This window comes from Protomyctophum parallelum (genome assembly GCF_964188405.1).
Source record: "Protomyctophum parallelum genome assembly, chromosome: 4".
NCBI classification, from domain to species: domain Eukaryota; kingdom Metazoa; phylum Chordata; class Actinopteri; order Myctophiformes; family Myctophidae; genus Protomyctophum; species Protomyctophum parallelum.
Window position 1 is genome coordinate 39,034,330 of NC_139700.1, and position 15,890 is coordinate 39,050,219.

Here is a 15,890-nt window from a genome sequence, read left to right on the forward strand (position 1 = left end):
CCAATATAATGACCATTCAAACCCCACTGTATCCTAAGCACAAGAATAGAGTACCATATGTTGACGTGGGTGATTAGAAATTAGATCGGCGCTAATGAAAAAGCTATTGACGCAGAGACACACACACACACCACACACAGCAAAAGCATGTCCCTGTCACGACCCATATACGAACTATTGATCCAAGCATGCAAAATCAATACTCACACACACACAGCCACACAGCCTGTACAGAACCTACTGCCCCAGACGAGGCGAGAATTAGTTTCACTGGCTTGTACACACTACCACTGGTTAATGAATAAACGTATATACTAGATAATCTTGACGGCGAATTAGTTTGAATTAATGACCACTGATTGCCAAACTGGCAAAGTGCCCCCAAACAGGATCAATATGATGAGATCAATAGATACCGGAAGTGCCAATACCAAAATCAATATAATGACGTCATCGGAAAAAAAGGGTTAGGCCCCGCCCCCCTCGTCCCTAGGGAGTGTCCTGAGAATGCCGAAATCGGACCTCGGGGTCTCTGGGGAATAATAGTGTCCTTACATACTACTAGCATGTTACAGTATAGTGATCATAGTTTCAATGTATGGATGTTGGATATTCTAATGTTAGACTGATGATATGTTCTTGGTTTATTTATGATCCTAGATGACTATATTTCTATGCATCTATACCTTGTGCTGTTCTTGCCTACTGTAAATCACTCTGGATTAAGAGCGTCAGCTAAATGTCTAAATTGTAATTGTAACGACAAGTTGTCAGGAACTGTTTTTATTAACGTTAAAATACATAAATAAATACCTTTCCCGGTACATTTCTGGTGACTACGTCATTTTGGCATGAGTCTTGTGTGCAGTGAAAAATATACCAGCTAAAAAGTATGTCAAAAGTAACGTTGACATTGACAGAAAAACTGTGTTTCCCATGATTAAGCACTTGATGTCCCTACTCCCTATTCTGGTGTGTACAGTTTGCGAATACAGATTATCTACTCTTGCAGATTGGCTATTTTCGGTGAAGTATCGACCCCTGTGGGGCTTCAATGAAGTATAGGGTTTTAAGTGGATAAATTCAACTGGAATCCAGTCAAAGTGTTCCACTCAGATCCAGCTTGATGGCTTTGTACAAACTGACAAAGGACTCTGCCCATATGTCCCTCTGGTGGCCAGCGGTGGAATTGACCACCCGCTGGGCTGTGTAGACCATGGTCAACAGGGTGCGTTCAAAATCCCCCTGGCGCAGTTGTCCAGCGTGATGCGACAGGTCTGCGGTAAGCCTGCGCACGGCGGTCAGTTTCCTGGGCAACGCGTCCTCGCAGATGGCCTCCAACTTCCTGGTTTGTCGGAGAGACGCCAGTTCAGCGTCACTCACCGAGAAGCTCCCGGCGTCCTCTCCAATCTGTAGGCCCGACAGCAACATCTACACGAGGGAAGAAACACACACCCATGTGGTGGACAAAGTGCTCAAGTTTGTGGAGTGTGTAGTGGAGTATTGAACATACAAAATAATAATAATAAAAATTATAATAATCAAGTACAGTACTCAAAACACCTTCTGCCAACTGAGTATAGGCCTTCATGCCTACCATTTGAAACGTGCTTTGGAAAAGGGCTCCGTGTGTTTCTTTTTTTCTCACCTCAAACAACAGATTGATGTCATCTATGGAGTTGTGAAAGGTTGGATTCAGCATGGTTGCCAGACCTCTCTTTATCCTCATGGATGGAAACAATGCTAATAGAGAGAGAGCGAGAGAGGGGGACAGGGGGTCAAGAAGGTCAAATATCATGGTCATAATGGAGACCAGATGGGTAAATATCATGAAACATCACACTCACAGCAATGATCAATATAGGGAAGAGGGATCGTTAACTTTTGGGTGGAAAGTAGGCTAAAAGGTGAAGGTCATAATGATAATGTCAAGAACATACATATACAGTAGGATAACAGATGGAGTTAGTATAGGCCTATAGGGCTTGAAACACGTGTACTTTAATTTGAACTACACCGTAAAAGTTTTACTAATATACAGTGATGATCAAACGTTTGGCATTATAGGGAAAATAAAGTTTAAACCAACATAGGATGCGACATATTTTGAATAACTGAAAACGGAAAATACACTAGTATAGAGCCCTGAGGGACTGTGCAAGAAGTTTTGATAAGCAGGAAGGATGAGGAGGGATACATGATGAAGAGGTACTGTAGCTATTCAGTGTCAGAACTTCCAAAATCCAAAATGTCCAAAATGCTACTGTTTTCACTTACTGTCCCATAATTTCTCTAATCTCTACAAGACGTCCTTCACCTCCTCTCACAAAGCCGTGCCAGGGCTTTTATTGCATTGTATTTTATTATGCAAGTGCATTGAATCTGGATCTTATTAAACAGCATGTTTCTTGTCTGTGCCAACTAGTGGGAAGGATGTCCAGATGTTATAGAAGACAGACAGACAGACAGACAGACAGACAGACAGACAGACAGACAGACAGACAGACAGACAGACAGACAGACAGACAGACAGACAGACAGACAGACAGACAGACAGACAGACAGACAGACAGACAGACAGATAGACAGACAACTACATATGCCTATTGCAGTTTTATTTGGGTGGTGCGGAAGGATAAAGGTCATGGGATCACCAAAAATCAGTTGGGTTCATCATCTGTGACGGAACCGGTGCACAGTACATACCATGGCATTCTAGCCAGTATAGTTTGTGTGTGTGTGTGTGTGTGTGTGTGTGTGTGTGTGTGTGTGTGTGTGTGTGTGTGTGTGTGTGTGTGTGTGTGTGTGTGTGTGTGTGTGTGTGTGTGTACGTGTGTGTGTGTGTGTGTGTGTGTGTGTGTGTGTGTGTGTGTGCGTGCGTGCGTGCGTGCGTGGTGTGTGTGTGCGCGTGTGCGTTTCTACGGATGTTTGCCCCAGAATACGGATGCTAGGGTACTCTATGACTACAGTACATCTGTCTCCTGGAGCCTGGAATCCAGATGAAAACCACAACATGCGTCCAGAAATCCACTTTTAATTGAAAGTTGTCCAAATCGAAGTTAAGTTTAGAATCAAACGTCTACTGGATCTCCTTCAAGGTTCAGTGTGATCTTCAATCACATGCTCATACTATACAGCTGCAGGCAGGGCATTTATTATACTCCAAGGTTTCCTCAACGCTGAAAATAGATAAGATAGAAATAAACCAAACCTTACTTAGTTTGCACTCCAAATGACCCAAATGTATCCATAGCGATGTGTACAGCGTGTGCCTATATTACAATATTCACCGATCATTCATTATCAATGATAGCCATTTCCCACAGATATTATATCTGTGGGAAATGAATAAAGGATAATGGATTTTAGACGATAATGACATGACGAGCTGTCGAGCTCCAAAAGTGGTCTTTGGCATACCACTCTACAAAAAGTGGTATATACCACCAAAGTCTGTCGATCTTCGTCTCATGTTAAGTATTTGTACTTTACTTGAGTATTTCCAAGCAATTTCCAATACTTTTACTTATACTTATACTAAATATTGCACTTTTACTTCATTATATTGATTGTAAAACTAGTTACTATAGTTACTTTGTAGATTTGGATTATTATTACAAAACATACATTAACCACTTAAACCCTATACACATTTGAAAATAGCAGATCTAAAAGTTCACAATGCGTCCCATCGCGATTATTTATTATCGCCAATGATTTTGCATGCCAATAATTTTGTACTGCAGTAATGATACTTTTACTCACACTCACACATTCCGTGCTCAGCCAATCAAATCATCACAAATGTCATTCAGCCCATCACTTTTGGCGTCCTCACATCCGTCTTCAATGTTTGTGTAACAGTAGTACACACATTTGTCTTCAATGTTTGTGTTTACAAACCTTTGTCTTCAATGTTTGTGTTTTAATACACACTTTTGTCTTCACTTTTGTCTTCAACACACTCAAAGCTCAACATAGGAGGGGCTAGCGTCCCTCAAAGATGTAAGTACATTTCCCACCACTGCTGAAAAGCTACATACTGATACTATAATTAAAAGTAAAGTAGTTGAAGCAACCCATACTGGGAAATGTAACGTTAAGCTAGTAGATTGGCTCATGAAAGCTCAGCTACTGCCCAGCATGTATAATTTGATCGTTACATCTAAAACAAAACACCTGCAGTCTCCGAGGCTACTAAATGCATCCAGCTTCAAGCTGGGTGCTACAATAATACAACCAAAAACAAAATAAAACACCCCACCTCTTCATCAGCTGAAATGTCCTGGCTTGGTTTAGAAGTTCTGAATATTTCTGCTGTATGCTTCTCATTCTTTGGAGGAACATCCGTTTCCTGAATCCCATGAATGTTGGACCCTGGCTACCATGTTCATATTGGAACCATGTGTAGATGACATGTGTGAAACAAATTGGTAGCAGAGAGACTCAGACTGAAGTGTCTAACTTCAAACAGTGTTAATATATACTGTACAAGACTTAAAGACTGTAGTGTAGTGTTATGGTGAACCAATTACCCAGTAGCAAACTAACACTTGTATTGGTCAGCTTAATGGGAGTTTCAAAGACACTGGAATTCAAGTCTTCTATAAAATGTCTTACAGCACATGAGGTTCACGACTGAATCTATATTCTATTCTATTCTATTCTATTCTATTCTATTCTATTCTATTCTATTCTATTCTTCTTCAAATACCAGAAGAAAGGTATTTTCAAGAGATGAAAAAGAAAAAGAAAAAAAAAACTGATTGGGCTGTATAGCTGCCTGGGAAACAGAAGGTCCCTGGTTCTAGTAGTTGCACACAAGTAAAATATTTATGTATGCCCAGCCAGAATAAGAATGATTCTACCCAACTTTCCTAGTTGAGTAGTTTTAAAACTGAAATTTAATATAATTCGATTCATACACGTTAAAATAACATCTTATTTGCTAAAGAGAATGTGATGGGTCGTAGTACAGTATAGCTTAAAGTAAGTCCATCCTTGCAGTTGGTGACAATGCAGTGTTTGTGTGTTGAATTCACAGTGCTGGGCTGTGACACTGTCTGGAACATCTAACGTGAACACCATCAACATAATGAGCTCATTCATTCCATTTGTTTCTATATAGTCACACTCACTTTTTTCCAAGTTCACTCCCCTAAATTTGGAACAGAAATATGGTAAAAATAGCTTCTCTTTGGGCTCAATATGGCAGCACATGCAGCTGTGTGACTCACAACATCAACAACACACAGTCAGACAGTTCATATAACTCAGATAGTGTACAAACGGAACCAATTGGATTTCCATTTGGTTCCTTGGTCCATTTGGCTCCACTTGTACACTTTTTAACTGGCACTATTTGTTATAAATGTTATAAATTTAATTTCAACAGGTAAACTTTAAATAATTAATAAAAACACATAATCCAACATGCAATATATGCCAATAATACTTCCACAATAAAAGTCTGTTGTCAAAAACAAACAATCTCTAAGCCCTATACAGCTCTAATGTTACAGTCAGGGTTATAGATTAACACAGCAATCACCAGATTCACCACACTGTGAAGAACATACACTCCAACATTGTAACAACATATACAGTTCTCTCTGTGTGAGAGACATGCACATGCAACAAAAAAAGAGAACACTATTCAACATTGAAAGGTTTTTCAGCTGGTTTAGCTGCAGGGTCTAACCTTTCCTCCGGCGCTGGTGGCCACTGCCCATGTGGAGCACGAAGCAGCAGCAGAGCAGAGAAAGCGTGATGGTTCTGCAGGCCGTCATGCTGGTCCGGTCAGTGTCTCTCAGCTGGACAGAGGCAAAGATCACTGTCCCCTGCAGGCCTCTATCTATATGTGCTCTGGTCCATGTGTACCATGTTATACTGCTCACCAGAGCACTGCACGTTCCATCTGTTCTCTGTGTGCTGCTTCCTTCAGGGTGTCACATGCCTCGGTCTACTCTACTGTGCTGTTGTACCTCCATCACCTCCCTGTTTAAGAACAATCGGCTGGACAGTCTTCTGCCAGGTCTCGCTGTTAACGCCCTTTCCCTACCGTTCTCTCTCTCTCTCTCTCTCTCTCTCTCTCTCTCTCTCTCTCTCTCTCTCTCTCTCTCTCTCTCCCCTGCCAGCTGAAATTTGTCCAGTTAGTGTTTCCAGCTGGTAGTCATCATTCATCAGGTTTAAAGACCCACCTCTGTAAATCACTTTGTTAATCCCAGTAACAGGTGTGTGTCACACATCACCATCATCATCATCATTGAAATAATATAATAGTTATTTGGTAACTACTCTGGGGTATGTTTGCCACTGTATTTTTGCATGTGTAAATTGTCCTCTGCATTTACCTGTAACTATAACAACATTAGGAGCATGTGAGTGCTATTATTACAGCGCTCGGGGAGCAGTTAGGGGTTAAAAGTGTCTTGCTCAGGCAGGGACACTTGGACACAGCAGCAGTAGTTGTCTAATGTCCAGTTGTCCAAAATCATCATCAATCAGGGTTGTGTAAGTCATGGAACTGAGGATGCTGCAATTTTGGAAGACGATTACAGGCAAACCTTATGGAATTTAGCAGTTTCACAATCCTAATAAAATTAATAATACCAGTCGCCCTGAGTACCAAGACGCCCTGAGGGGGAGGCATACTTTGGTTCAACATATCATTGGTTCGAAGGAGCATTGGTCTGACTGGATTAAGGTTGGTGAGGGGTGCGTTAAATCGACCGGATTAAGGTTGGTTAGGTTTAGGTGTGCTGCCCCGTGGGAGGTTAGGGTTAGGGTGACAGTTTGAGAAAGGTTGTCGTTATCGGACCAATGGTATGTCGGACAAAACGCATTCACCCCCTGAGGGCCCTAAAGGGCGTGCATGCATCCGCCTTGGTGACTGCAGGGCGAGTGCTGGCGCTTTGGCATGGGGGGCATGGAATGAATTCTGTACTGGCCATATATGGAGCGTGTCTTGAGTGTACAGGGTTTGATGAGGTCAGATCAACATATGGAATGTCAGGTCAGGTCCATATAAGGAGATCTAAGGATGGTAGAGCGGGGGCAGCGTCTTCAGTTTTTTCGGGCCTGTTGAAAATTCTAGTTTTCTACGGCTGCCGGGCGGCTGCAGTAATAACTGGTATCAATCAAAAGGGAGACATTGAAGAGGAAGGACAGGTTGGACTCAGGATCAACATATGGAATGTCAGAACAGGTCAGCTCCATATATGGAGATCTAAGGGTTTGAGGTTTGAGGTCAGTTGTAGAGTTGCTTGCCGGCTCCATATATGCAGATCTATGACCCAGTCTTCTTCATGTATGGAGGGTTTGATGAGGTCAGTGTTGTGATCTTCATATCACAATGCCTGACAGACTGACAGCCATATATGGTGGTGTGACGTGTCACAAGGCGTGAGGGACTGACGGCCATATATGGTGACATGATGGACGGAACGACGGAATGCAGGTTTTGCAGGTTTTCATAGTAATCTGCGACCTAAGGTCGCAACTATAACTAGCAAATGGAACCTGGAATCCGTTTTTTCTTTGCTATTAATCTCAAGCAAATCAGTTTTACTGCAGCATGCATGTAAACAAATCTATGATCGTTATTTATTTATTTTACCCGCTATGATCCCTATTAAGGCCAGTCCACACCAATCCAACTATGGGCGGATGGCCTTGAAATATTTCTGTGTGTGTATATATATAGGGGAGGATGGGGGAAGATGAACCACTTTTTACTTAAGTTGTCCTGGAAGCAAGGCAAAATGAGATGGCAGTCAAATCTAATGATCTACACATATTTCAGGATGTCCTCTATCAATTGAAATGATGAGTAAGCAGCTATGACAAAGGGCCATGAAAATATGACCTTTTCAAAAAAACTGGTCATGTGGCTCAATTTGCCCCAGGTAAGGGGTAAGTTGATCCAAAATTGAACCACATGATATTTTAATGTAAAGAGCTTAAACTTGAACAGATAATGTATTCACTTATTGAAAATAATTTAATAACAGTTTTCCCTTTTGCAAATAGTCTTATTTATCTGTTTATTTATTATTTAAACAATATAAAGACAATTAAATAAAGTTTGTTATTTAGAACCTTATAATATTTGCAATATTGTTAATACAATATAGCAAATTTGCAAACATTTGCAAACATCCAAATTAAAGGTCATTCAGTATAATTTGAGTAGCAAATACTTAATACAAAAATATGAATGGTGATTCACATTAAGAAAATTGGCTCAATTTACCCCAAGGAATTGGTTCAACTTGGATGATGGCCACTTTTTGACAAAACATGGCTAGCTTAATGCTCTAGGCTAATGTTTAGCTAAATGATTCACATGGGTTTTATACATTGGTATATCCCAACATGCATGATATATAAGTTTAGACCTGGGTGCTTTTGCTTTAACATAAAAATGATTATTCCAGAAAAGTTTTTTTTTTTACTTTGACCAGCAAAAAACAATGTTTTGTGTATAAATGTACTTTCCACTTTGTCCATGTGTCTCTCATCTTCACAGTCAGGTTGAAATGGTGGGTGTGTCCTGATTTTGAGGTCACATGACAACTCATGTGTGTAGTTTTAAAGATACAGGGGGTGGTTCAACTTACCCGACGGTTCATCTTCCCCCATCCTCCCCTACTGTGTATATACAGCCCAACACAGGCCTAAGTTACTAGCCATTTAGTATATATTTGTTACAATAATGTATGTTTTCTATGTGAAACAATTTGCATCTGTAGATTATATTTTGTTTTTGCTAACAAAATGCTTTGAGGGCAAAGTGCACTGCATTCTAATACTGAGTTTGTGGTTTTTAGAATGCTAATGGACACCTAACAAAAGTATTCCAGTTTTATGAGACCCATGTTTATGTATTTGGTCGTATAGTTATACCCCAACAACAGCAGTGTCCATTAGAGGAGTGCATGTGCACCAGTGCCAAGATCACCCCAGGGAACCCACATAGTTACACTCTTTTGCAAGGTCGATGTGGAAAGTTCACACTACAAATGCACAATCCCCACTGAGTATTTTTTTGTTTGTTTTTCACAGCTAAAGACCTGGAGAGAAAACAGATGCAGGGACCACAAAGAAAGCCTCTGTTCTGTTCAGTGGTTGGCAGCATCATGCTTCTCCAAAGGGGTGAACTGCGAAGATAGGTTAAGAGTGGTGTAAACTGAAAACAAATCAAATTACTGTAGTGTTGGTCCACTGGTTCTCAACATGGGGTCCAGGGACCACCACAGGCCCACTGTTGTGGCCTCATGGTGGCGCTATAATAGGCCAATGTGAAATGGGAGCCATTTGTTCTTACACCTTTGATGGCAATTGGATGATTTGAGGCATTTTGTTCCAAAAATTTGTTTTGCAAAGATCCAGCTATTGGTGGCACAATAACAGGCCAATGTGAAAAGGGTGGGATATATTCCTCAGCCTAGTAGGACAGTCTGTGAAAGATTTCACGTAAATTGCACACTGCGTTCATCATTTGAGGCTTTTTGTTTCAAAAGGGCCAATCCTAAAAAGAAAATGTTTTCAAAAGTCGGCCTCCTGGTGGCACTATAACAGGCCGTTCTGGAAACTTTGGGGCAGAGGTTCATTGTTGCCATCCAGGGAGTGTGTGTGCAAAATTTGGCATCGACTGGGTTAACCCGGTCGATGCCATATTTTGCACACACACTCCCTGGATGCCAACCATGAACCTCTGCCCCAAACTTTCCAGAACGGCCTGTTATAGCGCCACCAGGAGGCCGCTTTGTGCAAAACAAGTTTTTGCACAGTACACCTACAGATTTTGTCCAAACATCACGCAAATTGGTACACAGTCTCTCTAGAGCCATTCAACGAAACGGGTCTTTCAGATTTATCAGACTCCATCCTGATTGGTTAAGATTGGCTTCCAAAGTTCACAGGAGTGCTCAGTTTCAAACAAAATGCTGCAAATCATGAACACATCGCGTGATTTCCGTGAAATTGTGCACCCACATTCCCACTAGGCCGAGGACGAAATGCCACATGAACAATTTCAACTCAGCCTCAAGGTGGCGCTATAACTGGCCGAAAAGTGTTTTACCTCTAACTGCACGGATCTGTGGATAACCTGGTGGAGACCTGTGCCCGGAAGGGCACTTTTTCTAGTTGTCTCCACCAGGCCGAAGGCATGTGGGGAGAGTATGTTTTGCACTCCGTCCGTCCGCGTGTCCGTCCGTCCGTCCGTCCGTGTGTGTGTCCGTCCGTCCGTCCGTCCGTGTGTCCGTGAACAGCTAATCTCGGCCACCGTTAACCCGGTCAATGCCATATTTTGCACACACACTCCCTGGATGCCAACGATGAACCTCTGCCCCAAACTTTCCAGAACGGCCTGTTATAGCGCCACCAGGAGGCCGCTTTGTGCAAAACAAGTTTTTGCACAGTACACCTACAGATTTTGTCCAAACATCACGCAAATTGGTACACAGTCTCTCTAGAGCGAAACGGGTCTTTCAGATTTATCAGACTCCATCCTGATTGGTTAAGATTGGCTTCCAAAGTTCACAGGAGTGCTCAGTTTCAAACAAAATGCTGCAAATCATGAACACATCGCGTGATTTCCGTGAAATTGTGCACCCACATTCCCACTAGGCCGAGGACGAAATGAACAATTTCAACTCAGCCTCAAGGTGGCGCTATAACTGCCCAAAAAGTGTTTTTACCTCTAACTGCACGGATCTGTGGATAACCTGGTGGAGACCTGTGCCCGGAAGGGCACTTTTTTTTTAGTTCTGAGTTTGAGTTCCTGCACTTAAGTACGGGGTCATGCCTATGTTCCCTCAGCCCTATATGTTCCCTCAATCCCTAACATTTATCCCTAGGCCTTATGTTCCCTCAGCCCTATGTTTTTTTTTTTTTTTTTTTTTTTTAAGATATTTTTTTGCGGCTTGCGCCTTTTATTGATTTTTTTTTTTGAAGGGACAGACAGTAGGCTGACAGGAAACGGGAGAGAGATGGGGGGATGACATGCAGTAAGGGCCGTGTCGGGTCCGGGAGTCGAACCCGCGGCACACTGCGACTGGATTACCAGTCCGGTGCCCAGACCGTTACGCTACGGCCTGGGCCCCTCAGCCCTATGTTAAGTGTAATAGTGTAATAAGTGTAATAGTCTAATAAGTGCAATAGTGTAATAAGTTCGCGGCAAATCATGGGCAAACAGGGACATGGGCCCATTGTAGAGGCCATGGTCATGACATCAAAAGGTTGGGAATCACAGATTTAGTCCATTTGCTTTTAAAAGATTAGACAAATTGTTAATATTTTCTTACAATGCACTCCCTTGGGGTGTCAACAATACAATACAATGATTGGTTGGATGGTCGGTGCTCAAGATAAGGACAGACTATTGCACACGCACTCGCATCTACACACTCACATGTACACGCACGCACGCACGCAAACACACACACACGCACACACACAGAGAGAGAGAGAGAGAGAGAGAGAGAGAGAGAGAGCAAAGATTGTGGAATTTATAGATATTTCTCTGGTTACTCTGGTCTCCAATAATTGTTCAGCCATACAGCTGTTTGTGTGGGACAGTGACAGAAAGCAGTGTGTCTCACACTGGGATGTGACACAGTCACACTGCTGTAGTGGAATGCAGACAGATAGCCTCGCTGCATTCTCCAAATATCGAAGCACAATAAGTTACATAAAAAAAGTAAGTAAGTCAGAGATGCTTATTGTCGGTATCAGCCAGGGTGCGGGTCTATCCCCGTTTGCTGAGGTGGAGCACAACACCTACCATCAGCTCCCAGAATTTACTGCATGACTTCAAGCCGTGCTCCTCATATGCTGAGTTGGCGGTGCCCAGGATGAACCCCATGACCTTGCAGTCGAAAGGCGAGTGCTCTACCGAGTCCCGACTGAGCAAATATTATAAATTTTTGAGTTAGAACAACACAAAACTGAGCTCCCTGCCATACTTCGGTCAGTTCAAAGGAATGCTCCAGAACATTTTTCACCGTGATTGCTCCTGCTTCAATTGATTTATTTTACTGGTTGTTCTGCATTTAAGTTCCTTTGTAATTTATCCTGATTTATAATGTTGTGTTGATGTACTGTTTTGACTGTATTTGTGAATTGTAACCTCGGCTACATTGAAAATGAGGGCTTGATCAACTGTATTTCCGAGTACAAATAAAGGTGATGATGATGATGATGATGATGATGATGATGATGATGATGATGTTCGGATAGGAGGGAAGACAACACCACGTAACAATCTAATGTGATAACTATTCACCCACACACAACCAATAATCACGGCAATAACTATCACACCCAATAATTATCACAGCATCCGATAATCAATAACTCATCCCTCCATCCTCACATCCCCTCATCACATCCCTTATGAATACCCTAAATCCCTCCATCCTCACTCCATACTGAACATGGCAAGTACAACAGTAACCTTTATTACATTTCGGTCTATTTGTTTAAAGGTGTGGTCTTCACTATATATAGTGAGTGACTCATTGCTCCTTTGACTATAGGACCCAGAAGTTAGAACCTTCCATAACCTGGAACTCTACAGAACCCTTTTTGTGTATTTCTCCATCATTTTGCATCATCATCACACATTATTTCTTACTGGATTGGTACAACCATTAACCACATTAACACGTCTTTCCACAGAAATAGCAGACAAAGCTCATACTGTATATCGCATCACAATGTGACACAGTGTGAGCTGGTACATTTTGAAATAACCAGTAGAGTCTGTTGTAGTCTATATGTTCTGGATCCAGTGATCTTGATGAATAATTATCTGATAATCTCTACAAATATTTACTTTGAAGTGCTTCAGTTTGTAACCCCTGAACAAAAATTCCTTAGGGATAAAAAAGGGGACAAAAGAGGGAAAAAAAGACCAAGGGGACAGGACATGCCTGCAGTCTGGCAGCGCAGTAGTTTAGCTGCAGAACCAGATGAGGTAGCCACATGGTTCTTACTATCACATTCAGTCCCCTGACTGCACCCACTGACCCTCCTCTCTTCTAAAGTCATCATTTCTGAGGCTGAAGCTTCATTTATTCCATTCCATGACGGTGGAAATAACAGTTCTTCGGCCAGTGACACCAGCCATATAGGCTTGAACTGTAGTTCAAGTGACTTTCAAATAATATATATTTTCTCCTATACAGCTGTCCCCACACGTCTCAATATTTTCCATTGACAAAGAAAGGGGAAATTAGGTAAAATGTCTGCTAAATCTTGTCCCCACAAGTCTCATATTTGCCATTGACAATGAAAGTGTGTCATGTGTCGATTGTCATACCGTTTCATGGCATTTAATATTAAGTCGCCATGGTTTCCGGATACATCTATGATACCATCGGGGTTGCTGTGGTCGCTAATCAGAAAGTTTAGAGGCTAGTGTAACATCATGGAAACCCTATATTTGGGCATGTCTGACCCGGAATTGCATATTTGGGCATGGCTGAACCGCAATTCCATATTTGGGCATGGCTGAGTCATTGTGACCTCATTGCAATGGTGAGAGTGCCATCAATGGACAGGTTAAAAGCTACTCACCTTCCGAGTCTTTTGGAGAGCTTTTGTAACCTCTGGTTGGACCCCCGTTCCTAGTCAACTAGTTGTATTCTTTGAGTTGTTTTTTTACCTCATGGCTACTAGAAGCGATTATGATGCAAAGCGTTGTGTGGACATGTGGCTAAACATGCCAGATCTCGAACCTGGCGTGGTCAGTACTAGTCCTGAACTAACAAGACAAGGCAGCCGAAGACGCAGTCATGCCCTTTCACTCAGCGATATCTTAACCAAACGCACCTGTCCAGTGGTTGACGGTGAACCTGATTTGCTCTCCACTGGTCCTGGCAGAATGGGCAGTCACGCCCGAAATACTTTAACCAAACGCACCTGTCCAGTGGTCAACTGTGGTCGGGTTTTTGACAATGTGCATCTTGTCATGGGTCACATGAAAAGGTTTGACCATTCCCCTTGTGATCCAACGATCCACCTCAAAGGAAGTCCCTCAGAGCTCTTTGCCTGTGTTGCGTGTGGCCTCCATTTCAAAACCAAGGAGGCATGGAAGGTCCATGTTCAGTCCAAGATCTCCTCATCCGACACTGAGGGCCACCTGAACACTCAGACCTGTCAAATGATTGTATGCTTTGCATGTCCTGCATGCTACCTCCTCTTCAACAGCACAGATGAGTGCCTTCAGCACATGTTAGCCAAAAACCACTTCACCGATTCAGTAACCCTGAACGCGTCCAAAGGAAGAGCGCTACCTGTTCCAATGCCACTCTACGCTAAGAATCGTATGATCGCCTTATGCAAGGATGTACCTTTTAGTGTCCGATGCACGATTTGCCGAAGAGCGTTAAAGTCACATCAGACAGCTCAGGCACACTTTAATGTGTCTTGCAATCAGGGCGGTGCCATTGCTGTAGCAGAGAAAACAGTGGTGCAGATAATGAAACAGCTTCAAGTGCGAGGACAATGTTCTCTATGCTGTGAGATGTTCCTCACCCAAGATGTAATTGAGAGACATGATGAATCAATGCAGCACAAGGCAGAGGTCAACCAGACTATGGACAGAGCAATTCTTCAGTACAGCAGCTTGAGTGAAATTCAACATGGCAAGAGGGAAAAAGAGAGACAGAGCCTGGCGCTGGCATGGTTATGTGAGTGTGGTCAGCAGTTCCCAGAGGAGGCCACCGCCTGGAAGCATCTCCTGTCAATCAACCAGATTCTCCACCAGTGTGGCGTCTGTGACAAACGCATGGGCGATGCTCCACTTGCCCGCCTCCACATGAGTCGCTTCCACGGAGGGGCTCATCTCCACAACTACTTCTACCATTGTTGTCTGTGCACAGTGGACTTGCCACGATGTGAAGACATCCTGCGGCATGTGTCAGAAGCTCACAGCAGTGATCACACCCACATAACTGAAAGAGAGGTCGTCTGAGAGAGGTCATTGTCATTGGTCACCAGTGCCAAGCTACAGGTACAACCATGAGTCTTGTTCTGGGTGTTCACTCCAAACTCACAGGGTTCACCTTCTATAGCAAAACGATGTGACACCGCTGCTATTTTCACTATATTTTTGAGAGCCGCTATCCCCTCCAATGTCTGGCTTTGTGTGTTCCGCCCGTGACGTATTGTGTATGGACTTCTTATGACAAATGTTTTGTTTTGTAAATGTTTTGTAGTCAACGGCAACAAGTTGTTGCAAACGAATAGTTTCATTGAATAAAAGAGCATTTTGGCGATTAGACTACATTTACACTTGATTATGAGAATAGTTTTAATACCCCCCATTGGAGTCTAGTTATAGTGGTGTCAGTGCAGAATGAACCACAATCCATCCTTCTCAATACTAGACACATTGGGGCTGGAGGTGGGTTGATGTTGCATGCTAAAACAAGAACAAACAAGTGTCAGAAGCAGTGATATTTATAGGTGGAGTCCAATCACCTGATTGGCTGACTGCATATTGGCAGATTGGCTAGAGGTGCTCACCTCTCAAGCTGTAGATGACAACAGAGATTCCTTATTGAATGTTTGCTTAGGGAGCGGGCACATTTGTGTGACGTCATGTGGGTCAATAGAAATACATCTTCACAACTGAGCACATGCACATTGATGATTAATTGGCGTGTATACTTGCCGTTATTAGACCCATCCATAAAAGGTTAAAGTAAAAGTCAAATTTGTTCTCGAGTTAAGCAAGTAATGTTCCAAACTTTACAAATGCACTATCTACAAAACCTAATCATTAACATTCACTAATGTAATGTCCATGTTGACTCAGTAGTCAATGTGCTTATACTTCTATGGTGCTTCCCTGTCTTCTATGGTCCTTCTGGAAG

The 15,890-nt window shown here is 42.5% G+C and overlaps 2 protein-coding genes across 2 annotated transcripts; one reads left to right on the forward strand and one right to left on the reverse strand.

Annotated features, from left to right (window-relative positions):
• Nucleotides 1-612: 612 nt before the first annotated feature.
• Nucleotides 613-5,989, reverse strand: LOC310857420 (protein FAM180A-like). Its single transcript, XM_083763077.1, has 3 exons — nt 5,702-5,989; nt 1,649-1,743; nt 613-1,431 (listed from the first exon to the last, which is right to left on the reverse strand). The coding sequence occupies exons 1-3, from the start codon at nt 5,787-5,789 to the stop codon at nt 1,099-1,101; spliced, it is 516 nt and encodes a 171-aa protein (XP_083619203.1). The 5' UTR covers nt 5,790-5,989; the 3' UTR covers nt 613-1,098.
• A 7,689-nt stretch (nt 5,990-13,678) lies between these two features.
• On the forward strand, nt 13,679-14,986 carry LOC310857191 (E3 SUMO-protein ligase ZNF451-like; the record flags this gene model as incomplete). The annotated part of the gene is made up of 1 exon (XM_083762801.1): nt 13,679-14,986. The coding sequence occupies one exon, from the start codon at nt 13,679-13,681 to the stop codon at nt 14,984-14,986; it is 1,308 nt and encodes a 435-aa protein (XP_083618927.1).
• Nucleotides 14,987-15,890: the final 904 nt, after the last annotated feature.